At 36.4% G+C, this 27,165-nt stretch overlaps 1 protein-coding gene across 8 annotated transcripts in view; it reads left to right on the forward strand.

Moving 5' to 3' along the window:
• The window catches only part of si:dkeyp-72e1.9 (syntaxin-binding protein 4), a 48,203-nt gene that overhangs the window by 3,764 nt on the left and 17,274 nt on the right, over positions 1-27,165 (forward strand). For 2 of the 8 annotated variants that reach the window (XM_048195945.1, XM_048195983.1), the window contains exons 1-11: positions 9,199-9,355; positions 11,230-11,303; positions 15,555-15,650; positions 18,057-18,126; positions 18,311-18,385; positions 21,961-22,040; positions 23,128-23,248; positions 23,362-23,503; positions 25,281-25,387; positions 25,510-25,651; positions 25,800-25,872. In XM_048195945.1, the coding sequence (XP_048051902.1) occupies positions 9,288-9,355; positions 11,230-11,303; positions 15,555-15,650; positions 18,057-18,126; positions 18,311-18,385; positions 21,961-22,040; positions 23,128-23,248; positions 23,362-23,503; positions 25,281-25,387; positions 25,510-25,651; positions 25,800-25,872 (1,048 nt within the window). In that variant the 5' untranslated portion in view covers positions 9,199-9,287. Of the gene's footprint in view, positions 1-3,182; positions 3,221-9,197; positions 9,356-10,460; positions 10,639-11,229; positions 11,304-15,554; positions 15,651-18,056; positions 18,127-18,310; positions 18,386-21,960; positions 22,041-23,127; positions 23,249-23,361; positions 23,504-25,280; positions 25,388-25,509; positions 25,652-25,799; positions 25,873-27,165 lie in introns of those variants that run through there. The other 6 variants (XM_048196000.1, XM_048195964.1, XM_048195973.1 and 3 more) reach the window with 6 other exon arrangements.

Below are 27,165 nucleotides of genomic sequence, written 5' to 3' on the forward strand. Positions count from 1 at the left end.
TTGATTTCTTTGCTCTTTGCAACACTGTTGTTATAGATTCATAAAAATCAGGCATGTTTTTATATTAGTTGACCTGCCAGTAGAACAAAGAGTCAGCTTTTGTGTTGTGTATCTACTTAGCAGAAAAAGAACATTATTATTAAACATATACGTAATTATGCACCTATACGTAATATTGACAGTTCATACACCTTATTGTCATTAAAAGAAGTTAGAATTATTTGCCATATTTTTGTCAGTTCAAAATATTATGTGAATATGTTATTTTTTCTCTTCTCCGATTTTATAAAAAAATTAGACCATTAATAGACTTGTTGGACTAAAACCGTCTCATTCAATTACAACCTTCCGTAATATGAGAAAAACAATTCCTACAACAATCTCCTCATGATTGTTCATCCCATTGATTGTTGTTTTTATGCTGACAGCATCAAGCGTGATTAAAAAGTGGATGATATGTTGTGACATTTTCTGGGATGCCTTTCTGTTTGTTACCCATGGAGGGCAGTCATGGGCCCAGAATGCATCCGTTAGTAAACAGGTCAGACTAGCTTGTCAGACTGTTTCAGATTAACCCATTTCACCACACTCGGTGGTCCAGCATGGAAACTTGGCACCTGAGTAAAGCTGCCACCCTCATTTCCCATTCTTCATTACTGCAATGGGTGGCACGTTTACTGAGTTTTTTCTTGATGAAAAACAAGAAGCGGGACTGGCCAAAAACTGACATGACATAGTGCATCTCCTCCTCTCCGCTGTTATGATTTCTCAATGTGGACTGGATTATCCGATAATCTGATAACAACCCACTGTGCAGATTTGGTGATTAAAGTTCTGATGCAATGGGTAGTTGCCATGGCTGCTGGAAGGAGAAGGGATAGTATTCGTATATGTGTGGTGGTGTATAAATGTATATGCATACATATTAGCAATACGCTAATATGTATTTTTTGAGTGGCTGACGTGACATGAGTTTAAATGGTCTTTTACAAAAATATAAATTTGTTATTCAAACATTGCTTCACAAATTAAAAAATTCATCCAACTACAAAAAGTGAAAATTAAAGAGTAGTGAAAAATAAAGACTGCTATTACTTGAAAAACACAAACACATGTTTTTAACAAAACTATGAACAGATCTAAGAATTTTTTTTATTTTTATTTATTTATGTGAGAAATGCTTAAAGGGGGGGTATAATGCTATTTCATGCACTCTGACTTATTTACACTGTTAAAGAGTTGGATTCTCATGCTAAACATGGCCAAAGTTTCAAAACACGAGTTGTACGTATGACGCAGTATTTCTGTGCCAAATATACAACGTCCGGTTGGGGACATGTTTCGCCGAATTCTTTTCTAGTATGGCCCTTTATCACGCAACAAAGGGCAGAATTCCTTGTATAGGCAAGAGCACGCCCGTCAACGCGCTTCGTTCGAGATACAGAAGCCGAGAGATTTTTCAACAATGGCTGTGTCCCAATTCAAGGGCTGCTCCCTTTGAAAGCTGCATACATCATCTGTCTCATTTAAGAAAAATAATCGTTAGATTGCAAAGTAAGAAAGAAATTACAGTAATTTACACCTCACAATGAATATCAGTAAATTTTATTATGGTTACCTGTCTTAAATATGACATCCTTGATGAAGTATTCATCCTTCAAATGCGACCTCCGGAGGACACAGCCTCCGAAATGAGACGCAGCTCTTGTCACCGAAGGAGTGTATTTTTGGTTGTGAGGGAAAGATTACCTTTTTCAGCTTCCCAAAGAACGCAGCGTTAAGGGAACAGTGGATGAACTTTGTTTTTCCTGGGCAGCAACGGAGTGCTCGTATGTTTGTTTGTTCCCGGAATTTCGGTGATAAGTGCATTGTAAACAAGTCCCAGTTCGGCGCTGGATTTGCAGATCGCGGGCAGTGAGTTAAACTCCATCAGATGTCTGTGTTTTGTTGGAAATCGGCACGCAAGTGCATATAAAGTAAACAACACAAACGTTTTTGTTCCATTTTTATTTATAATGATGTCGCAGCTTGTAGACGATCTCTACACAAAAGCCGCGTGCGCTCGTGACTCTTTAGTTCTTTAGACTCAGTAGAGCTTATCTATCTTTTATAAATATGATAAAACATGCATTATTACTCTATAGGTGCTCAAGATTAACATGAGATTGGCAGAAACTGTGTGATACCCCCCCTTCAACATGTTTCAACAGCTACTTCATTGAAAAGTAGGCATATATATTCTGACAAAAAAATTGTATTTAATTTTTTTGCAAGCAATATTTTGTATTATGTATGTATTTTGTTTCTGAGGACTCTTGAAAGTGTGAATTAGATTATATTTCCCCTGTCTGATGTCTTTCACGCCACAACTCGTGGTAGTCACATGACATTTACGGCTCAGGTGATTGGCTTACAAACAATTGTTTAGAACTGAAAACCAACAAGGAAAGATGGCAGATTTCATATATAATTCAAGTTATTATCAATGCAGTTGTCATATTAATTGAGATCATATTAACTACATAGAATATTTATACTTTTAAAAATGAATTTGTCACTGCACAGGATCATTGAAATGAAAAGGTGACATCAAAAATGTAATTGCATTAAATAATAATAATTTATCAAGTATTTAAACAACAACCTTCATTATATAAGCCTAAAACAAGTAAATAATTTTCATGTCACTTGTTTGCTGTACCAGTATATGCATGCATGTATTGCATGGTGGATATAATCCCAGTGTATTTGTTTACAATCCTTACAACTTCTGATCAGTATGAACAGATTGAAGACAGAAATCAATATTTTCCCTTGAACATCCATTTCAGATAAGCCTAATATGTTAATATATACAAACACTAAATCCTCCATATTCAACACTTTGAACTAGAACCACCATAAAAACTAATTTTATGCCAATAAAACGTGATATTAAACAGCCCATATTAATTCATTCTCATGAGAAATGCATCATGTGAAATCACATGGACGGACAATCTGTCATGAATCATCATTCATAGGATTTACAGCTTCAGCGTTTTAAGAGGGGTGAAGGGCTGGTGGCATTCTAAGATTCTTGAGTGGTGAGATATATGGTACTTTGGAGCAAGATTTAGTGAAATTCAAAGATACTGGTATAAATATTTACATTTATTACTTTTTTGGTTTAATAGTTACCTTCGTCCAAAGCTTGAATGGAAAAAAGCTACAGCACAATGTAAGTACATATACAAACACTCTTTTACTCACTCTTTTCCAGTATTAACAAATTTATAATTGTGTTGTCAAATATGTTAGAGCGTGTTGCTCTAGTGCTATGTTATGTGCCAATGCCTGACAGGCTGTGTGAGTTTGTGTATCAGAGCTGACTGAAGGGTGTTTTTAGTGCTGGTAGAATATTATAGGAAATACTCTGCAGACACAGCATAAGTGAGACATATACACAAATATTTTTGTCCTATGAATAAATGATGATTTCAGTTTATTTTTATTAAAATGTAGGATTTTTCAGGATGTTCTCTGGGACATTTCAATAGCTCATTTAAAATGGTCTCTTCTATCACATAGACTTATGCTAAGCCTTCCAGTGCTAAATATCTGCCATTCTGCTTGAGCTTTACTGTTCTGCCATTCTCGGGCACAGCAGATTCTTGAATAAAGAACAGCTGTCTCCTGTATCACAGTGGCTGCCCTGAAAGGATATTTATAGCCTTTTAGTATCAGGCTTTATAAATGTAGGCACATTTGGCCTTTTTAGAGCAAATGAGATGAAAACTCTTCTATTTCGGTCATCACAGAACAACTCTTTGTCTGTGTCCATCATCAACAGAGGGCTACGACACACAGGTCAGACCACAGAGGTCCACTGCTTCGTCACCTGTTTATAGAGTGCTGCAGGAAACCAGTTAGCATTTTTATACTTCCGGTTCCATCATCCCTAAGTGTTTTTTGTGAAAGTGTTTTTGGTTAAATGCCAGAAAAAAGGTTTTTGGCTATCACAAGCTCAAGATATTTTCACATTTTTCTATGGCATAGTACATCATAATACATAAATACATAAGTAATACACCACTTATGATTTATTTTTTATTTTTTTAAAGTTTATCCATCTTGGAAAAGGTGGCTTGTAATGAGTGGCTAAATAGACCACTCTTCCTGGTCCTTCAGTGATGTTTCAACTTTGACAAATTACTACCTCATAGACCTTAGTCAGTGTATTTAATTTTAATAAAAAGGAAGCTGTGATAAATATGCTTTCTTAATGATATTTTATTTACAAAGTTCGGGAGTTGCACATTCATATAATCTACCCAATCAGCACCCAATATTCAACTCACCTCTGTCTCACGACAGTTTTCCAGCATCCCTCCTCCACCCCGATTGCTTGCTCTCAACTGTTAAACCTGGGATGGAGGAGGGGAAGTATTTTGGGTTTGGGCCGCATTCTGGACTCGGAGTCCGGACAGCATGCCAAATGTGCATACTCTTTACCCTATTCAATTATAAGCAAGTGTGAACTTGTGAAAAAGGCTATTTCACTCCAAAATTAATTTACTGTCTACAAAAACATATTTCTTTTTTGCCAAATCACTCTCTTGTAGTTTACCATAAGATAAGGTGTCTATGAAGAGGGGTGGCTGAGGGTGGGGGGGGGGGGGCAGGGGTCTTGTGGGACCATGAATTGGCCCTGAACACCAGATTTCTTCAATCTAATTGACCATATGCATGTAATGTTCTTAAGAACTTCCGCAATAAAATAAGCCATCTGGAAAACTTCACTGAAATATCACGTGTTGGTGTGTCAGTATCTTCAATGTTCTGAGGTAGCTTAGTTAAGTAATACTTAGTAATCAGAGTCACTTAGTCAGGCCTAGTTTGTTAATTTAGTTTTTCAAATATAAGACGACATAAAAAAGAGATGTCTCAGTGTTCCTCCTTGGCAAAATTCAATTCGACCATCAGTTTTCACACTTTCGTGTGAAAAAAAGCGTCAACACACTGTAAATTAAACATTTATTGTGCACTTTAGTTAGATTCATTGCATAAAATGTGAGTTTTCACAATTGTTCCAAAATTATTGAGCTTGCGCTGCACTGACTGACAACATTTGTGATTATAAAGGGAGAGCGCAGTGCTTGCTTTCTGTGTAATTCATTCGCAAGTTATTGTTTTTCATTCGATTTTGTGAGTACTTAATACTTCACTTTGACAAAATGTATTTTTAAACCTAGTGATTTTATAATGTTTAATATTTATTCAAAAGCAAAACTGAGTGAAAAACCATTACAGGAAATGGCTAATACGAGCCAATAAATGCTCCTCTGCCGCAATCTGCTGGTTATAGTGGTAATTAATATCTTTATTATATTTTTAAATGTGTTTTCTATCAAATGTTGGATTTCCTACATCTTAAAAACAAATGGGGACAATCTCAGAAGGATGAACAAATAATATTTTTGGTCATCACATTAAAAATAACATTTGAAGTGCTGGGAAAATGTTGTGCGTGTGTGTGTTTAATTACAGACACTGTGTTTCTCATTTCTAACGTTCCCAATAGCTTTGTCTTTATTGCAATCAATACAACTGGTTTATTGGCAAATTAGGCAAGTGTGATAATTGCATTAAAATATAAATCCAACATTAAAAAGTCAACCATTGATGTGTTTGGTCGATGTACAGCGAGTACAGAATGACAACTAAAGCCCAAAGTACAGTTCACTCGCGTACGCGAATTTCGTCATTAGAAGAGTACGCACATACTGCACGAGCACTGCCGGATTTTTGTAACTGCACGTACTTGTACATGCAGGTTGCACATGCACATTTAATATTTTTGCAGTAATTAGTTTAGCCACAAGGTGGCAACCACACCCTGGGGGCGTCGATTCACAAAGTAGTCAAGGTCGGTAGTCAAACTGCATAAACAGAACAGACAGGAACACATGCAAGCTACAGCAACAATGGAGGCCTACATAGACGAGAGATTGTGTGAAGAGGTTAGAAATTACCCTCATTTGTACAACTCTAGCATGAAAGAATACAAAGATACTTACATGGGTTGTAACTCATGGCGAGAGAATGTTAAAAACTGTGCATGCGTCGAATGCCTGTGTATGCGTCAAATAAAGTATACTTTGCAAGGCTGTGCATTCGACTGTGCACATACATTAGCGTATCTGTAAAAAAACGAAGTATACTCGGGGCTTAACAGTTCACCAGAAATGCCCAAGCTGGCTTAACAAAAACCAGGAAGTAACTGTGGATATGGTCGATTGAGGACCCACTCTCCTGCAGAGATTAGGCTTGTTCGAGATGCATCAGCACTACGCAGACCAATCGGCGTATGACATCAAAGTACTGCGAGCGCGATTGGAGAGCAAACGACTCCTTATGCTTTTGAATCGCTCTTGCGGTACTGTGAAGTCATACTCCGATCGGTCTGCGCAGCGCCGGCGCATCTCGAACAAGCCTATTATTTCCAACCTGATTCAGCACACATGCCTGTGATTTTCAGGTGATCCCAAAGAGCTTGATTAGATGGTTCAGGTGTGTTTGATTAGGGATGGAGCTAAATTCTGCAGGACAGTGGGTCCCCAGGAGCAGGGTTGAAGACCTTTGCAGTACGTGGTTGATTGACAGGTTGTCCTAGCAGATTATTCTGCACAATAAAGTACTCTGCCCAGTCTTGACTTGATATGTGAATGTGCAAATCACACTTGACATATTAACCTCATGAGAGGATTTACAGGAAAAAATTAAGGCTAGCCAGACAGAGTGCTGTGCTAGTCAGTGTATTTGGTGTGATATTTTTGAAAATAAAGCTTATGATGGCCGGGTGTGTAAAAGCAAATCCGCAAATTACATCATTACAGCCTGTGAGTTTGGCACAAGAAAGCTTAGTCTGGTCACAATGTGATTGTCACAGGGACTTGACAGATTGTAGACGGCAGCAGATACATTATTTACATTATTAACTAAGACAATAACATATGATGCACGTATTTCCACTTTGTAGCATTGTACTAATTAAAAGTATGACATAAACAACAGAAAATGTAAAGCAAACAAACTGAGCAGCTTTTGGAACATCCTTGTGTACCTTGATTTGGAGTGTAGCTCAAGTCGGTTATAAAAAGTAGTTTCTGATTTACAGGACATGTGTCGAGGTAAATGACAGTGAGGAGTTACATGGTGACAATGCATTTGAAGCAAAGTGTCACTCTGACTCTAACTAGGGCGCAAGCAACACTCTTTGTTGAGCACTAAATGACAATAATCTCTTTTAACAGGTAGTCACTTCATTACATTATGCATGAAGTTAGTCTTTTCAAAGAAAGTTTTTTTCAACTCACTTACTTAAAGGGTTAGTTCACCCAAAAATGAAAATAATGTCATTAATTACTCACCCTCATGCCGTTCCACACCCGTAAGACCCTCGTTAATCTTCGGAACACAAATTAAGATATTTTAGTTGAAATCCGATGGCTCAGTGAGACCTGCATAGCCTGCAATGACATTTCCTCTCTCAAGATCCATAAAGGTACTAAAAATATATTTAAATCAGTTCATGTGAGTACAGTGGTTCAATATTAATATTATAAAGTGACGAGAATATTTTTGGTGCACCAAAAAAACAAAATAACGACTTATTTAGTGATGGCCGATTTCACAACACTGCTTCATGAAGCTTCAGAGCATAATGAATCAGCGTATCGAATCATGATTCGGATCGCGTGTCAAACCGCCAAACTGCTGAAATCACGTGACTTTGGTGCTCCGAACCGCTGATTCGACACACTAATTCATTATGCTCTGAAGCTTCCTGAAGCAGTGTTTTGAAATCAGCCATCACTAAATAAGTCGTTATTTAGTTTTTTTTTTGGCGCACCAAAAATATTCTTGTCGCTTTATAATATTAACATTGAACCACTGTACTCACATGAACTGATTTAAATATGTTTTTAGTTCATTAATGGATCTTGAGAGAGGAAATGTCATTGCTGGCTATGGAGGCCTCACTGAGCCATCGGATTTCAACAAAAATATCTTAATTTGTGTTCTGAAGATTAATGAAGGTCTTACGGGTGTAGAACGACATGAGGGTGAGTAATAAATGACAGAATTTTCATTTTTGGGTGAACTAACCCTTTAACATTGAAAACATTACACATGATATTGCAAGAATACAAAAAGCTGAGTAAATTTGGACAGTGTAATCCACCTATTGTGTAATTTTACCTCAAGTATGTATAAATCTGATTGCTGTGTGAGAGAAAAACACTCCTGCCATAGACAATAACACTGGCTAAAAATGGAAACGATTGAGAGATTAAATATGTCTTTCTGAGTTGACAAGGATTTAGAGTTTGAGAGTCTGCTTTTGCACAAATGTTGTTTTCCCCCCAAACCATCAGCATTTCCTATTTTTCAATTTTTTTCATGACTCATAAAATAACTACAGTGGCAGTGTGAATTCCACACCATCAGGAAGTTAAGAAATCACAACCATCCTTCAGTAGGATACTGTAAAAGTGAAAATATGTCATTAAGGAGCTATTTCTGTCTGACCTGACTCTTACCAATGACGTTCATTGGTGTAACCAAAAGGCTGATTTAGTCATATTAAATTATATTTTTTAGATGTTTCCATCTAAGATGATGCATGCATGCAGCACATTTTAGATTAACTGCCTTTTTTTTTTTTTACACTGTTTATTGTATCATTTTATTTAGGCTATTTCCTATCTAATTCTTCACAAGACTATGGGCTTCACCATGAAGTGCACTCCAGTGTTATTATCTTGTTTCAGAAATCCTGACTCATATAGCTATCAGGAGATTACAGTAACTTGTCATTTTCAGTTCCCATATCAGATTTGATCTGATGCAAAATGCATATTTCTATAATGGAGTTCAGCTTGATGTCCTTGAAAGACCCCATGGATTGAAAAAGCTTAATGTTAGTAAGACTTTGTATATCACACCACTGTAAAATCTTTAAAGTCCTTTAAAAAACGTGCATATTTGTTTTTCTGTCTAGGAACCACCTGTTCAGTCATTATTAAACAATGACCAAAAAATCTCTATCTCTAAGATATCTATATAAAAAAACACTACCCCTCATTTCTGTTGCATAAGATTTAATCTGTGGTTGAAAGTTGGTGATGTTTAGGATCATCTGTATTAGAGGGCTGTAGCAGTGGATCATGTGGCTCGCGCTGTATCGGACCTCCGCGAGGCGCTGATCACGAGAGGAATGGGCATAAGATACGCGTCGCTGGATGCGCAAAAATCTCTTGAAAATGCCAACATTTTCGGTCATGTACAAAGGAGCGGTCATGATTAGCAGGTAAAAACGTTTGTTTTGTAATTTTGTGGTAGTTAAGCTGCATTATGGCTCGTTTTTTCAGCTCATTAGTTCCAGTGAGTGATAAGCGCTCGAGTGTTTATGAGAGAAGCGTCGACCAGAGGTGCGTCGTCACTTTGTCCTCTACTGAAGGTTTCGGTGACTTTTAGGTACTTTGTGTTACCTGTTCTGTGCTCAGGTGTGTCACTTACAAAGCGTGTTTGCGGATTTACTAATATAAGAGAATGAGAGAATGAAAAGCGTGTGTAAAATGTGTTGAACGACGGTTACTTCACCATTCGTTCTTATATAGCCTATACGTTCGCACCGACTGTAGTTACAGTGTGGAAATTGCATATTTGAGTTTATTTGCCCGCTATGTTTTGAAGAAACCACAGCTCTGTAAAGGATGTACTTATAATGTGCTCTAATCACCCGGAGATTATAATGTGCCTGTGCGTACTCACCAAATCCATTAATACACACCTCATGGAATTCATAAAACTTAAACTGTGCTTTTTGTTATTAATCAGAGGGTCTTAGCATCAAACTTCTTGATGACCCCCTTCGTAGACGTATATTTTCATGTAAAGAGCACGTGAGAGCGATTAGGCATGATGTTATAAGTATGCTAATTGACTTTTATATTTTCATTATACTAAAACTAAACGACATCATTAAAATGATATCTGGAGAATAGGTATATTAGGGTGACTGTGCCCATTTTCAGTTTTCATTCTGGTTAGAAAGTTTATTATTATTATTATATTCTTGAATGTATGTATAAACACCTGATGAACTCTTGCAACAATATGCACATGCTTTTTTTTTTCTTTTCTTTTTTTTCTTCTTACTGTCAACAAACTAGAATTATTATTAGAATCAAATAATTAGTTTCAGGATGTCTGATCAATTTTTGAATTAGAAATAATATCAGATTTAGTAAATGTGATAAATTATTGCATTAAACATATTTAATTAATATATTTAAATGATTGCAATAGCCATTTACCAGGTTTACTTTAACAGCCCTAAAAGTACAATTTATCTTTTTGTGATTTCCACAGACAGACCCCCTATCATTTTAAAAGGCTGTTTTACAGGGTGCTGCGTTGGGGACAGCGGACACTCTTTCTTAAGTAACTCTTGGTTACAAACATGGTTAGCTTGAATTTTAGCCTCAGATGAAGTCTTCAGACAATCTAAAGTACAATTTCAAGGACAGTGCAGCATGCCTGAAAGACTGGATTGTGGTGGAAGCTTGTAATTTTTCTGGTGTAGTGCTGGTAAGTCACTCAACAACAAAAGGCCTCTTGAATGTCAGTGTCCTGTTATATATCCTACTAAAAAGGCAATATTTTATTCCTTCGATTGCATGGTAACAGCACTGCCAGCAGGGTTGAGTTTCTTTAATCAATTACATAATTTTACTTAATGACTTAAGTACTTAAGTAAAACTTAATCACTGTTATATGACTGAGTTCTTAAAAAACAGAATCATACACAGATTCTGAGTTCATTTGAAAGCGTCCATTTTTAGGAGCCTGTCCAAAGCAGGACATTCATGCTAAATAATTAATACTGATTCCCCACTGGAAATAACTGGTCTTGATGCTAATAACAGTCCACAGCGCAGCACATACAGCAAAATCTTCCCACACTTAAATTCACAGTGTATTTTGTTTACAATATTCAGATATGAACTGAAAGTCACCTGCTTCAAATTTAACTCAATTTAGAGAAAAGTTTGATTCCTTGATTATTTCTCTGAATTTAACAAGTCTCACTATGTTACTAAGTTGGGTTTTTTTTTATGTTTTTCATGTTTCAACTTCATTTATTGGTGAAATGCTGCTCTTGTTCTCTGTCCTGCACAGGACGCTAATGGGTCCATATGGAGTAGATCGAGCAGTGCATTCTATGGAGTTTACAGACTGTGAGAATGGATTAGGTAAGCGCCTCATAAGATGCTCCTCTCATTTAACATTTGTGTGTTTGTATAATTTACTAAATATCCTGTCATATCTTGATATAATTTAAAACACTGTCTTCAATCTGTGCAGACAACTTCAAAAGTAATAATATTATTATGAATGCTCTTAGAATGGTCCAGATTGAGCCTGAAGGGTTGCTAAGATTTATTCAAGACACTTTCACCCAACAATCCCGGTAAATTACCATAAAATTACCAGAACAACTTTTCCAGTAAATGCACAAATGTGCTGTTCACACAAGCAGCAGCATTCTGTCTTTTTTTACCGGTAAGATACCATTCACACATCAGTACCAAAATACCGGTAAATTCTGTGATGTCCAACATTGGAAATGGCTTCTTTTTTTACTTCTGAGTGACAGGTGTAAGAGGATGAGTACACAGAATGCGGTTTTGCTTTTAAAAACACGTGACGCATACTAGTTACTAAAGTACTGCAGTTTCCGTAGTACACAACAACTGCAGATAAAGAGCTCAGAGAGAACTTTTTCGGAGAGATCGAAAAAACCCCACATTTGCGGCCTTTGTACTTGACCACTTTGTCTACTTACATGACGTATTTCCTGTATTTGGCTCTAGTGTTCAAGTGTGTGTGAAGACCGCAAGTGTTTGGAGAACTTTTGATTACCCAATGGGACACACGTATAGTGTTGTAAAAATGCGAGTGTTTACAGAGCTTTATTTTGATTTGATAAAAAGCAGTTGCAAAATACACATTTGCACCAATAAAATGTGCAACACTTTGTTTTACTTCCAAATTATATGTAATATCTAATTAATTTAACTTAGAGTGGAATGTTTTCCACAAAATCTTGTGATTTTGGGGCATGTGAGTTCCTGAACATGATCTCTTAATGGTAATTGATGGGTAATTTACCAGTGAAGACTGTACTGTATGTGTGAAAGAGGCTATAGACTCTTTTTTATTAGCATTTATGGTTCCATGAAGAATCTTTAACATCCATCAAACCATTCCATTTCACAAAACATTCTTTATAGTGAAAAAAGGCTCTTTAGATTATTAAAATATTCTTTACATTAAGATTTTTTTTAAGAACTGTTCACTGAAATGTTATTTGAAGAATCAAAAATGGTTCTTCTACAGCATAACTGCAAAAAAGCCCTTTTAGAACCTTTATTTTTAAAGTGTATAGAGTAGCACATTTTCTAGTCGGTTTTAATGAGGGCTATTGTACGTCAGGCGTTTCTGATCTTTAATGGGTAAGTGAAATGAAGCATATGGTGGAGTCTCGAAGCAAAACGTATAGGCATAGGTTTAGGGTACGGTTGTTTTCCAGTCTTTCAAGTCTTGTGCTGTCTTTGTTATATTTATACCACAGCCTGATCTCCCTCTTCACAATAGATCAAAAACATTATTTGAAGGCAGCTCTAAGCTCCTTAAACCTGTCCTTCTTACATCCCAACTTGCACAGTCAACAATCTATTGTGTTACAAGACGATTCTGTTTTAGGAGACATTTTCATAAATACAGTCTCAGGAGTGGTGCTCTGAATAAAAACAGCACAGATAAATCAAATATTTTACAACACATATTTGCAGTGTTATCATGTACAAAAGTGTGATACTGTGTTTTTTCAGGACATAGTCCTTACTTTGCATTTAATTTAGAGTATATGAAATATTTTGAATTTAACAGAGCAACAGAACATGTTTTGTGGATAACCATTAGCAAGTCTTCTCATTAAAGTGTCTCCAAGATTTATCTTGAAGTAAATCTATTAATATGCAATATCAGCTCAAAACTCAATTAGTGCCAATACATTGTCTGTCTATTAATACCAGATAAGCCTGAAGCAAAAAGAGGTTATTTATTATTCCATGAGTGTGACTGAACCGTGTGACCAAAGCGAATCTAAAGAATCTCTACTGTCCATCAAGGGAAGTGTATTCTGCTTCTGAACTGCCTGCAAATTAATCTTACACACGTTTCAGTGCTGTCAATATGTGAATATTGGACGTTTGAGTGCCTGTGGAAATGTAAGTAAAAGTATGTGTGGTAAAACCACACTTTACGCAAAATACATTCATGAGATCATGTTGGGTGTGAAAGATGCTCATCTCATTAAAGGCTTTCATGTTTTGTTGGCATTAGAGCTCATTCCTGCTGTCTCAACAATCAATGGCCTGATGACACCGATTTGCTGTTGCTCTTTCAAATAAGGGATCTGCCATCCTTTCATGTTGCCATCTAGACAATGACTCTATTCAATATATTGTTTTTAGATAAACCCTGAGTTCAACATGAAATGAAATCTATTTTCTAAATGCTTGTTATTGATCTCATTGTGAACTAATTTATGTAACTGAAGTCTTCATCTAGTGTGAGTGCACATGATTTTAAAACATTATTTCAAAAGTACTATTAATTTCTTTCAAGGTAAAACGTCTAAAAACAATAAAAAATACTTAACCTCAATATGTTTAACCTCAATGGAGTAAAACAGGATTCCTGTGTGTTTAATGGATTCAGTGCAGCACGGTGTTTACATCACAGGAAGAAGATCATTCTGTCACCAGAGAGATTTGGAGCTTTACAGAGTTGCTGTTAACCACTGAAATCCAATAAACTCATTTCACTCCATTTGATGACCTCAGGGGGATTCGAACCTCACAGCATTTACCTGAAACTCTTAAAGTTGAAGTTATATGTGGGTAATACTTAGAAGTTAAATACTGACCCGAGTCTGTTGTAAATCCGTATTTTAGGGTTTGAACATTAAGCTGTTTAAGGCCTCAGTTATCTGACTTGAAATCAGACACAAATGGCAACACACCTACAGCAGCTCGGCTGCACTGTTTAGTCATCATATATTTACATTTGGATTAGTTTCCTTACCAGTATAACTGAAAGTACACTACAGACACTACCGTACTATACCTTAAACCTAAAATGATCCTTCAGAAATTCTTCATCCTTCAGAAATCATTCTAATATGATGATTTGCTGTTCAAGAAACATTTTCCATTGTTATAAATGTTGAAAACAGTTGTGCTGCTTAAAGGATTAGTCCACTTTCAAATAAAATTTTCCTGATAATTTACTCACCCCCATGTCATCCAAGATGTTCATGTCTTTCTTTCTTCAGTCAAAAAGAAATTAAGGTTTTTGATGAAAACATTCCAGGATTTTTCTCCTTATAGTGGACTTCAATGGTCTCCAAACGGTTGAAGGTCAAAATTACAGTTTCACTGCAGCTTCAAAGGGATTTAAATGATACCAGACGAGGAATAAGGGTCTTATCTAGAGAAACCATCATTCATTTTCGAAAAAAATACAACTGTATATGCTTTATAAACACAAATGATCGCCTTGCACATGCTTCCGCTTTCTGTATTCTTCAAAAAGCTTATGCTGTATGTCCGCCTTCCCTGTTCAACTTACGGAAAAAAACGGAACTGGCGCCGGAGAATAATCCTGGAATGTTTTCATCAAAAACCTTAATTTCTTTTCGACTGACGAAAGAAGGACATGAACATCTTGGATGAGCATCTTGAATTTACTCACCCCCATCTTCCCCATGGGGGTGAGTAAATTATCAGGAAAATTTTATTTCAAAGTGGACTAATCCTTTAATGTTTTTGTGGAAATTGTGATGTATATTTTTTCAAGATTCGTTGATGAATAGAAATTTTAATTCATAACCCAGAATATTCAAGTTTTGTCTGTTATATCACAAAGTGCACTCTTAAGCAATTTATCTTATAATCAAGCAGTTAATAAGTTCTCATAAAAAAGTCAAAGTCAAATTTAAAGTTACATTTTATAACTATTAAATTATATTTTGAAGTCTATCAGACCACAATTAAAACTTGAGAGGTAACGCTCTATCAGCAGGCATCAGGTGAAGATATCTATTGTTTATGGTAAACATGATAAATCTGCATTATCTGCTCTTGTTTAGATAGAAAAAGGACGAATCATAGTCTGTTTGTCAAAAAAACATTAGTGAATGTTTAGATCTTTCAATTCACCATCACCTGTCATCAAATTATCAGTGCGTACTGGTGGTGCAATCAAAAGACCATACAGTCCTGTTGTCACAGGGACTGTGGTAAGATTTCTGGGTTTTGTTTACATTTATTTGATTGATAAATACAACATCAACAGCAGTACAAATGTATGGAAGAATAATATTTTACAAGGTCTTACTTTGAGTCAAGCGTAGTGATGCTCTGTCTCTTCTTAAGGAATCAAAGTGATCGGTGGTGTGAAAGAACTAACAGGAGAGGAATATGGCGTTTATGTCAAGAGGATCTTACCTGGTGGCCTTGCTTCCAGTGATGGTAAGTTTTCTCAAAGATATTTTATCACAGTTTGAAATAGCTTTTTGCCTCAAAGTGCCCCTATTATGCTTTTTCGAATTATAGTAGTGTATAATATCTAGCTGTTTGTGAATGTAATAGGTCTGCAAAGTTTTAAAGTTCAAAGTAATCTCCTAAAATAAAGAATCAGTTTTGAACTGCTGAAACGAGTAGTCAGCAATTTCAGTCTCACTTCCTGTTGCAAACCTATGTGCATAATACCCGCCTATGGTCTTCATTGACTGGCCTTGAGCAATATCTACTATAAGAAAAGAGGTGATTAGCAATGCATATTACGAGAAAATCAAAGTGCTTTTTGACCTTGGATGCACCTAAACTTATTGTAGGAGACCTCTAAAACAAAAATAGGAACCTTTTGAAATAGCATAAAAGGGGCAGTTTAAAATTTTATCCAGGCAGTCCCCTAAAAGTTTTAAACAATGTTAGAGCATCAATCAGCCGTCTCTCAGACACAATGCAAAACCTGAAAATGAAACAGCTTAGATAGGTGTGAATTTCCATGCTGGTCTAGCTGTTAGACTAGCATAATCACATTGTTACCAGCAAAACCTAAGTGGTTAGGCTAGTCAACCATGGGAAGTTAAAATCTGCTCTGAAGCTTAATTAAATTGCTTTGATCTGCATTATGCAGCTTTTGCTAATGAACAAAGTGAATCAAATCATTTACTGCTATTGGAGATTAGCTTAACATTTAAACCAAAATCATGTGAATGTGAAACATAATAGCCACATTATAATAGAACAGAAATTCGAAAGTTAAGACATAAATTTAGAAAGGAAACCGTGTCAGTGCAGCTGTTTACATTTCTGTGAAACAGATTGTCTGTCTCACTGCGTATACCTCTGCTTAAGTCTCTCACGTGTGAAGGGGAGTTTAACGTCATCTCTGTGCTTAGAGTTAATGCCCCTGACGGACTGGAATTAGAGTCTGTCTCCCATTCTGCTGCTGCCGAGCACGGGGTATACGGGAGCTTATATGGGCGCATGCGCTCTGTGGGGCTTTGCTTGTTTTTAGCCCGCTCACACGATTGCTGTCAGCGCACCATTCAGAGAACTCAGCAAGCTTCCTGGCTGCTCTCTTTGGTTTGGTGGAGAGACAAATCAAGCATGCTGGTATTTAACTGGCAGGTTGATATTCTGAGGGAATCTAGACAGCTTTTCACAGCACTGATTATCCAGAGTGACTGTAAAATCTGAAACTGGAGAGGTGGTATTTGGCTGAAGTGCTCTGACACAGAGTAGGACATAGGTGACCCCTTTGAGACTTTGCAGCTTGTTCCTTTCCAGATTTGATTTGCTCTGACAAGATATCACTGAAGTGAAGGTAGAAGGGGTCGAGAAGACATAACCCTGACCTACATCTGAAAGAGATGTTTTTAATGTCTTATGGAAATGAAAAGATTTGAGGGCCGTATGCTGTCTCTCCTACTGCCACAGTTTGCTAAAAAAAAGTTGCAAAATTATGACAGTAAACATTTTTAACATTTGAATGATGGCCATCTCTGAAACCAAAATGCAGTTTGGACATTTTTTTCTGAGCTATTTACTTTTTTTATGTTATATAAAATCGTGTTGACGAATTTGAAGTTTATGGTCACAGTCAACAACATTAGTCACGATCAATGTACAAGTACCCTAGTGTGACAAAAGTATATATTTCACTTATTTAGGTGATCAACATTAGCTGCTTATGTTATTAGTTCTTAAATACCTTTACTTTTAATTTTCATTCAAAGTGGACTACAGATTTAATGACTACATATATTATTGTTCAAAAGTTTGGGTTCGGTAAAAGTAAAAACAAAGAAAATACAGTAAAAGCAGTACTATTTGGAAATATTATTGCAATTTAAAATAACTGTTTTCTATTTGAATATATTATAAAATATAATTTATTCCTGTGATCAAAGCTGAATATTCAGCATCATTACTCCAGTTTTCAGTGTCACATGATCCTTCAGAAATCATTCTAATATGATGATTTGATGCTTAAGAAACATTTATTATTATTATTATGTTGTGGAAAACAGTTGTGCTGCTTAATATTTATGTGGAAACTGATACTTTCAGGATGCTTTGATTAATATAAAGTTCAAAAGAACAGCATTTATTTGAAATCTTTTAGAATATTATAAATGTCTTTACTGTCACTTTTGATCCATTCAATAAATTCTTGCTGAATAAAAGTATTAATTTCTTTTGAAAAAAAGAAGAAGAAAAAAGTACTGATCCCAAACTTTTGAATGGTAATATATTTTATATGGAAAAAATAGTAAGAATAGTATATAATGTAGTATGTAATAGTAATATATTTGTCAAGTCATTTCATGGATCTTTATAGTTTTTATTTTGTAAATGCTTCATTAGGAAACCTGCAGCCTGGAGACCAAATCTTGGAGGTGAACGGTGAAAGCTTGATTGGCGTGACAAGTGAACGGTACATACTGCACTCTCCTATTTTCTATTAATTCATTTGTTCTTCTGTTCTGCTTGTATGTACTTTCTGTGATTTCACATTTACCTCTGTAACAGATCATTTCTTTTCCCTGCTAAATTAGCCATTTGTTATTCTTTTATTCCCTTCAAAACACTTGATGTCTGATTTTGTTCTTTGATTGTAGAGCGGTGGACATTCTTAGAGCAGCATCCTCAACCAATCACATGCGCCTTCTCATAGCCAGAGATGAGGAAGCCAGGTAAGCCACTGATCTATCCATCATAACATCTGCTCTGAAGATCACAAACTTCATGTCCATTTAGACATTTAAAAAGTTGATTTTAAATGCAGCTTCCAAAGAAAGAATTTAACATTATGTTCAAAGCACATCAAAGCACAGTGCAGCACAACACAATTATAAAAAGTATAAATATGTTCAAAAGTTTGGGGTCAGTAAGAATTTTTTTTTTCTTATTTAAAGAAATGAATACTTCAGCAAGGATGCTTTAAATTGATCAAATTTAAATGATAGTAAAGATATTGAAAATATTTCTATTTCAAATAAATGCTGAAAAAAAGCAGCACTTTTCAACATTGATAATAATAATAAATGTTTCTTCAGCATTAAATCATCATATTAGACTGATTTATGAAGGATCATGTGACGCTGAAGACTGGAGTAATGATGCTGAAAATTCAGCTTTGCAACACAGGAATGAATTACACTTTTGAAATATATTATAATAGAAAACAGTTATTCTAAATTTTATAATAATTTTGACTTTAAAAACATTTGAACAATCCTACAGATCCTACATTTTGAATGGTAGTGTATATGTAAAAATAAATACAAAATAATTATTTAAAAAGTTTAAATAGTTTGTTGTTTTTTTCTGCTTATAGTCCATTTCATTGCCAACCTTCCACTTAGTGACATTTAACCAACCTAAACTTGCCATCACTTAAACCCTCTCATCCACTGATATTGATCTATGGATGTCTGACCTGAGTATATTTCATCTGAATGTCCACCCCTTAGAAGACATGTTAAATAATTCACTGAAAGATGAATAATTTTGTTCATAAACTAGATCTGACTGAGTATTGGCAGTGCCTGTGAGTCTCTTGGCGAGCTATTCAAAGACGAGCTTCTGGCCCACAGGGCTCCATATACTGCCTCCCTCCACTGTTGACTTCACTCACTAGAAAAAAACTATCAATGGAAAAGCAGCATTCCTGCTCATGGCAATGCTAGTGACCTTTTCACTTTCTAAAACTTCAGTTAAATTAGGTCCATTGCCTTTTAGTAATGAGCAATCATTTTTCAGTCATGAGCATTTTTAATGCTCTCATTTTTTTCATGTAATGTTGAAATGTGTAATTTTTTACTTTTTTAGTTTAATAAACAGACAATTGTAAGGAAACCATTCACAGGTTGAAGAAACTAAAACGCTGTAGCCGCGTTTGTTCCGCAGGAACATTCCCCAAGAACTTTGGGGTGGTACTTGGTGTGTTTCAAACGCAGAAACCAGGGTTTAAATGAAGCTCCGGGTAAAAATTTCCCCCTCAGAAAGTCCCTGCTCACGAGGTAGTACTTTTTCAAAGTTCAGGAACAAAGAGTAGGATGTCTAAATACATAGTATTCAAAAAACAGTTGTCGAAAAGTCCCCAGATGACCTACTACTTCTACTGAGATTCTGAAGTGCGCATTCAGTGGACACTTTACTATCCCATGAGGCCCTGGGAGAGGATTTATGAATGGCAGTGAAGTGACACAACGGATGCTGGTAGGTCATTTGACAGTAACAACATGGCGAATGTAGTATGTCCGAATTTCATTTATATTACCCATACCACCCAGAACATCTGGTCGCAAAGTCAATTCAAGTTCAAATGTAGTATACGAATTCAGACGCAGCAACATATTAAGTAGGATCCCAGATGTGTTCACTGTGAGTGTCAGTGCCATGACCGTAGTGTACTTTTGAACTTTACATACAGACAGACTGGCAGGAGATTCAGTCCCATGGCCAATGATTGTATGAACGAAGAAAAAAGGCATTGTGTGCGTGGAAATATGGAGGGAGCGAGTGCGAAGGAGAATGAGAACAGACTCACATTTTAAGCCATGATGAGATGAGTCCTTGCGTCTCCATGCTTTAATCTGCGTTCTGCCCTTAACCAGTGTGCACTGAGGGGATTACGCCTCTGCCTCCATGCAAAGACCTCCGCTGCCTTCACTCGCATATCAACAACCTGGAAGTCTTCAGGGACCGAAAGACTGAGCGCAGCATTTCTGTGCTTTTGTTTGTGTGTATTTATGAGGAAGATGTGCACGTATCCTCTGTGGTTTATTGAGACAGCGCTCAAGCCTTTGAGAGTCAGCTCCTTACCATAAGCATCACAACCTTGTGTGACCTCCCTCCCTTTAATCCGCACTGATAACCCGTCCTGAGGACGAAGGAAAAGGAGGAAAAAGCTCTTTTTGCATTGCATCATGCTCTTCGAAAGCTGTCACTTTGAGTACACCTAGATATTTTGGGCTTAGAGTAAATATGAATCGGCTCTGCATGGAGGAATGCAAAGAATTATGGGTCCAGTTATTAAAGGCTTGACTGTCTTTATATAGTCTTCTGAACCCATAGTTGCTTTGTATTGTGGTTGAAACAAGCAAAGATCTGGGATCACTCAGGGACACCTGCATGTAGGTAAAGAGGCCAGTGGCTGAGGCTGTGCACCAGTGCGTAATGAACACATGTCCATAACTGAATAAGATTTGAGCCCAGTGACAGGACATTTCTGTTGACCTATATCTGACATTCAAGAGGTGTCTGGGGGAAAATGGGACTGGGATGCAGATGGAGGGGAATATTTAAATAGATTGTAGATAGTGCCCAGCCTAACTAAAGGGACTAAAGAGAACTCAGCATGTTTATTTGTACTCAGTAGGCTTATCACAACATCGGTTTACATTGTTTTATCTTTCAGTAACAGTACAATGATTTGTTAGTACCAGTGGTTTTCCAGCAGAAGTATTAATGAATTTGTTGTCATAGTTTTAAACTAGAACAGTTTTATATCTAAAACATGGTTTTATATCTAAAACATGGTTTTATATCTATAACATAGTTTTCTATCTATCTATCTATCTATCTATCTATCTATCTATCTATCTATCTATCTATCTATCTATCTATCTATCTATCTATCTATCTATCTATCTATCTATCTATCTATCTATCTATCTATCTATCTATCTGTCTGTCTGTATTTAAAAAAATGTATGGAACCCATAGTGTACTACAAGTGGTAACTAAATGTATTTTTTAAATACAGAGTTAGTATATTAAAAGCACATTTTAGTTCATATTTCATGGTGTGTCAAAAAAAAGCACAGTTGAGTACACTTTGATGATCTTAAGAAGTACTAAAGAAGATTTTTTAGTATATTAAGTACACAATTAGTGAGTGAAAATAGAGCATTTTAAGTACATTATAGAAGTGTATTTTTTCACCTGGGCATGCTTTTTCCTTCTTGTAATGATAAGAATATTTTAATCACTGAATTCAGCCCTCTAGAGAGTACTTATATCTGCTTAGAGCATATTTGGATTGTGCAAATAACATTCCTGAGTCCTTCGCATTCCCTCCAAACGAATTAACTGACATGATAATATTTTGGAATAGTGGAAGCTGTTACATAATCTGAGCGAAGTAAGGACTGTTATGTCATTTAGGTGTCTAACGGTTTTGTTTTGTATTATGTTTTTGAAGGTTTCAGTTTTTTTCTTAGCTGACTACATTATTGTTATTTCCTCTTTTGTCATTGTGTAGGCGAGAATTTGCAGAGCTCCTTGAAAAATATGGCTCAAACGGAAGCACGGGATCTACCAGGAATTCTCCTATTCAGCAAAGTATGTATATTCTCAAGTTTACATGAAACGCACATAATTTAAAGCCATTTTGTTAATTCATTTTTGTGCTCTGGTTTGGAATATCTCTCTTTCCTAACCTCACTACTTCCTGACATAACAAAGGTTATGAAATGCTGATTCATGCAATATGATCCTCACAACTGGCTAACAAACAGGAGGAAGAGAGAAAGAGATTCACATCACATCTCTTCATCATCATCTCTAACCTTTGTAACTTCTACATTTATACTCATTCTCAAGTGTGAATGTAAAACCGGAGACATACAAACTGTGTTGACGAAAAACAATCTCTCTTTTTTTTTGGAGCTCAAGTCAATTATTATTATAATGTTTGAGGGAGAAATAAATCAGCCCTTGAAAATGGCTTAAGACAGCGCATTTGTCCATTATGCAATTTTGAACATCTGTTTCTGCCGGAGGAAAGACACTCCACAGGAAAAGTTCTTGAGAACGGAGCGTGTGCTCAGTGTACTGGCTGCTCAGTCTTATCCCTGCTCTCCCCTCCGTGTAGAATATTCTAATGATGTAACTTGCTTTAAGCACAGCAAAGAGTTTAATTTAAGTCTTTAATTTAAAAGTGCAAATGGGAGCTTTATGGTCAGATGGCTTCGTTTGGACGTTTTGTATGTTTGTTTTTGACAGTAATGAAGTTTCCAAGACTTGCAGAACTTGAAAACTCAAAGAATGCTCCACACATGACGACTTCTCTTGGTTTCAATACAGCTATATATATATATATATATATATATATATATATATATATATATATATATATATATATATAGTCTTTGAAGGGATTTTTTGTTTATTTTTTCAGTTTTTGCTACATTATACAACAGTTAGCTCAGACAAACAGCATTTCAAGAGTTCTAATTTTAACTCGGCAATATTGCTTAAATAAAAATTGTGGGTTACAGAAGCCACTGTTTTTGAAATGGATAAATTTAGAGATTGTGTTACTGCCCTCTGGTGGTTATATAAGCTTGCATAATTACCAACTTCCTAGTGTTATGTCAAGTTTGATCAGGCATTTTGTAATCACTAAATCTCGCTTTTTGCGCTAAAGCAGGCAGATACTTGGACAGCACATCATCAGGGTCTTCGTCCAGATCTCAGAGTCCTCTGTTGCTTAGTCCTGCTGGATCTCAGAGTAATTACAACACCGGACCCTTGCTACGCTCCCTAAGGTACTGGAAACCAATTGCTTAATCTAGAGTTGTTTAACAGTTTATTTTGACCTCCAGCCCCACGCTGTACTGCAGTAATCATTTTAAGTATGTGTGTGTGTGTTTGGTTTCAGTCACCCAGGTGAAGGGGTGATTCAGCTGATATCAATCGCTCGTTCCTGCAGTCTGGGTATTACCATTGGAGGAGGCTCCAACAGACCTGATGGCCCTGCAGTTTTCATCCAGGAAGTGCTGTCTGGAGGAGACTGTCATCGGGTGAGAGATTGGCTTCCTTTAACAAAACTGTGTGCCTGCATGTATTTGTGCATAATTCTGTGTTAGTGTTTTCACGCAGAAATTAGGATTGATCAAGGATCAGTAATTAATTTGAACTGCAATTGATTTTGCAGTATAGTCTGATTCCTGAATAAATGACTCATTCTTTCAGTAAATAGAAAACATAAGGTGCGTAAGAACTAATTTATGCACTTATTATAAAATGAAACTCAGAGTGAGAGTAACAAACACAAATGAGTGGGATATGTCACACATTTCGTGGAAGTGATTAGTCTGAGCTGGAGAAAGAAACCCTCAAGGCAAAGATCACTCAGCTTTTTACACCTTACAATTAAGCTCCAACACATTTAGCCATCTTTATCGCTGAATAGGGTTAGGATTTAAGTGTCAGAATGTCAGACTACTACGTTACAGCCTGAGCCAGTGCAAAGGTTTCCTCTTAAGTAGGTAGGTAGTAGTAAGTAGGTATCTCCTGGAAATGATCTAAGCAATTTATCCCCTGCTTTACATTGTTTTCCCCAGTAAGTGTTTTTCCTGATAGACGCAATAGGTAAAGACTCCGCTGGGCTGTTCTGGGAATGGACAGTGCTGTCGCAGCAGACTGCAGAGGTCAGGGGCACAGAAGGCAGTCTAGGGCATCACCCTCCCTGTGGAAAATAAAACTTTCGGAGGGGAGGGGAGCTGTATTATTCACCTACAGGACTATTGTGCTGAAACTCGGATATTCAATATCGCTTAGATTTTCAGTGTCAGATTGTTGGCCATCTGTAACACCTATTATAAAAGGTTCCTTGTCTGTTTTGAATCATTTAGCTAGAACCAATGATCATAACTTTCAATTAGAAATATTGTTACCATGTTTTTGGTTTGATAGCCATTCATTGGATATTTTTTTGTTTTAGTGTTTACTTACATATTAGTGTTGTCTCCATCACTTTTACTGTTGCTCATAGTTAGAACTTAAAATTTGGTCAAATCATTTGACTTATTGAGGAGAGGAATGCTGCAATAATTAACTGAATCAATAATCAGTATTCTTTTTGTGTCTTCCAGTAAAAATACACAAATGTCCCAAAGTTTGGTGTTGGTACAGGGTCTGAGTAAGCATTTTATTTGAACTAACCAGTAGGACATAAAAAGGTCACAATTATTTGCCGATATTGATATACAACTCTGATATCCAGCTTACTTTTAATGTAGGAGTGGGCGTGGACATTTGTAACTTGAGTGTGCGAGGCTTCCTGTTATTTTTAGCTGTACAAAACAGCTTGTTATGCTACTTAAAATTGCAAACTAGCATTTATTTTAATGTCATAATTATAAACACACTGGACTGTAGTGCAAATTGTTTCACTGTTTACTGCAGGCCTTGTATTTATTTACCTATAGTGGCTAATGAATCAGAACACACATTCACAGAAAATAGCTTACTTCTGTGTTGCAAAATAAGGCTGATATAGTGCATCCCTAAATCACCAAGCTGTGGAAAGGGTTGGGAGCGGATTGGATTCACTTGAATCTGAGATTTTTGGCACAGTTGTGTATAGTTTTAGTGACTTTGGTGTCTCTGAGGGGATGGAGTTGCTGTAGTGGTGTCCTCTGTGACATGAGAGAGGTCTCCACCTGGTGATGAGTAGTGCAGTGGGTTATGTTCCTGCTGATGCTGTTTGTGCAGCATTCTCAAACTGAACGTCTGCCAAGAATTGTGACTGATCAGCAACATTTAGTAAGGATCTTCATTCCTTTGGCCTTATAGGATGGACGGCTTAGACCTGGAGATCAGCTTATCGCCATTAACAAGGAGTCGTTGATAGGAGTCACATATGAGGAGGCCAAAAGTGTGCTCAATAAAGTGAAATTCAGGTATTCACTCTGGTTTATGTAGCTTTAAGTCTTTTGATCAATATTCAATAATTAATCAGTATCATTGTACTTATTTCTTTTATAGAATTTATTTCTTTTGTCCCTGTTCTTTGCCCTTGAAGTCAGGAACCAGTGGTGGATATTGCCTTCATCCCAGGAAAAGGACCTTTTTCCAACAGCCCGTTGTTGCATAATGGGGTTCAGAGGGGTGTTGGGAATGGATACAACTCCAGCCGGTTAAAGGTTCATGTCCGATCTCCTGAGGTGAGTGTTTACTAGTGTACGGATCACATCATGTCTCTGTATAATTAGTATGACAGCAAAGTCTTGTTGTGTACATTATACACAGGCAGTTTCTTTGTTATGGTCTTTTTTACTAAGCATGCAATGCTTCATAACTTTCTTCTCATAGATGCGACAAGAGGAAACAGTACCAGTGCTTTCATCCTCCCTGGAAATCTGCCCTCCAGACATACAGGTTTCAGGTACATGTCTCATGTCTGACACCCTTAACTTTATCTTAATAAGCTTTACAGCTAGTTTCCACACTTTCTCATCACCCACATGAACAGTGCAGATTTTGTTATTTATAAGGCTCATATTTCCCTTTTGAAAGGAGTACTCTAATTTCATAACCTTTCAAAACAAGTGCATTTTGTGCAAAGTAATCACAAGATCTCTGTGTGCCTTTATATCATATTACAAAAAAATTATAGTAAAATATCTAAACATTATTTTAAACGGATACAATTACTTGAGAGGCAAAATTGCGCAGAAATACTACTGTTCAAACAATTGGGGTCATTAAGATTTTTATGAAATCATCTTTATTCAATTAAAAATTGATCAAAAGAGAGAGTAAAGTCCTTTATAATGTTACAAAACATTTTGTTTTTAACTTTTTATTCATCAAAGAATCAGTGGCAAGTGCAGGATCATGAATACAGGAAGAAGTTTCTCTTATAGTTACAGTATCTTACAGATTGCACCTTGTATCTCAGTGGAAGTAGCATCCAAAATTAACCAGTGCTCGGAGAAACAGGATTTCTTGCAAAGCAATTATTTATTTTGAGAGAGAAAGATTGGGGATTAGTCAGTAGCGGTGTTTGGATATTAATCAACGGCTAGTTGCAAAGTAATCTCTCTGTGCTCCGGGGGTCGGGCATGTATGTGAGGTGTTTAAATTACACAATCAAATTCTATAAGATGTAACAAAGTAAAGGAAGAAGGCCTCTTTCATGTCGAGTCAGATAGTGCTCTTATCTCAGTTCACAGTAGCTGTCTAGTACAGATTGGTTTGCCATGCATAATGTGTAATCCTTTCTTGGGGCACAAAACGGGATTGATAAATTGTTATAGAAACCATACAGAGAAAGCCACTTAAGTCCATTTTATGGTATTAGATACTTTGAAGAAGCTATCTGTGTGGATGTTAACATGTCAAGTTACTTTTCTTGACACTGAGATCTTTGTATGCTTAACCCTTAAATGCATGACTGTTTCACCAATCATTCTTACATATTCGGGTCTTTATCGACCCGGATCTATATCTAACACGGAAGGATCTCTGCCTGTCGTGATAATATAAAACTCCTCTGATATTAGAGTAACAATTACAGAAGAATAAAATAAAGCATATTTTGTTACCTTTTGGAGCTTGAAAGGGCTCAGTCTGAGCAGATGTTTTATGCCATCATCCCGGTCTTCGTCAGAGCTCATTTCCCAGTAAATTAAGCAAATAATAGGCTAGTTTTATGTTTGAGGTCACGAATATGAGC

Source organism: Megalobrama amblycephala, linkage group LG1 (assembly GCF_018812025.1).
Source record: "Megalobrama amblycephala isolate DHTTF-2021 linkage group LG1, ASM1881202v1, whole genome shotgun sequence".
NCBI lineage: Eukaryota > Metazoa > Chordata > Actinopteri > Cypriniformes > Xenocyprididae > Megalobrama > Megalobrama amblycephala.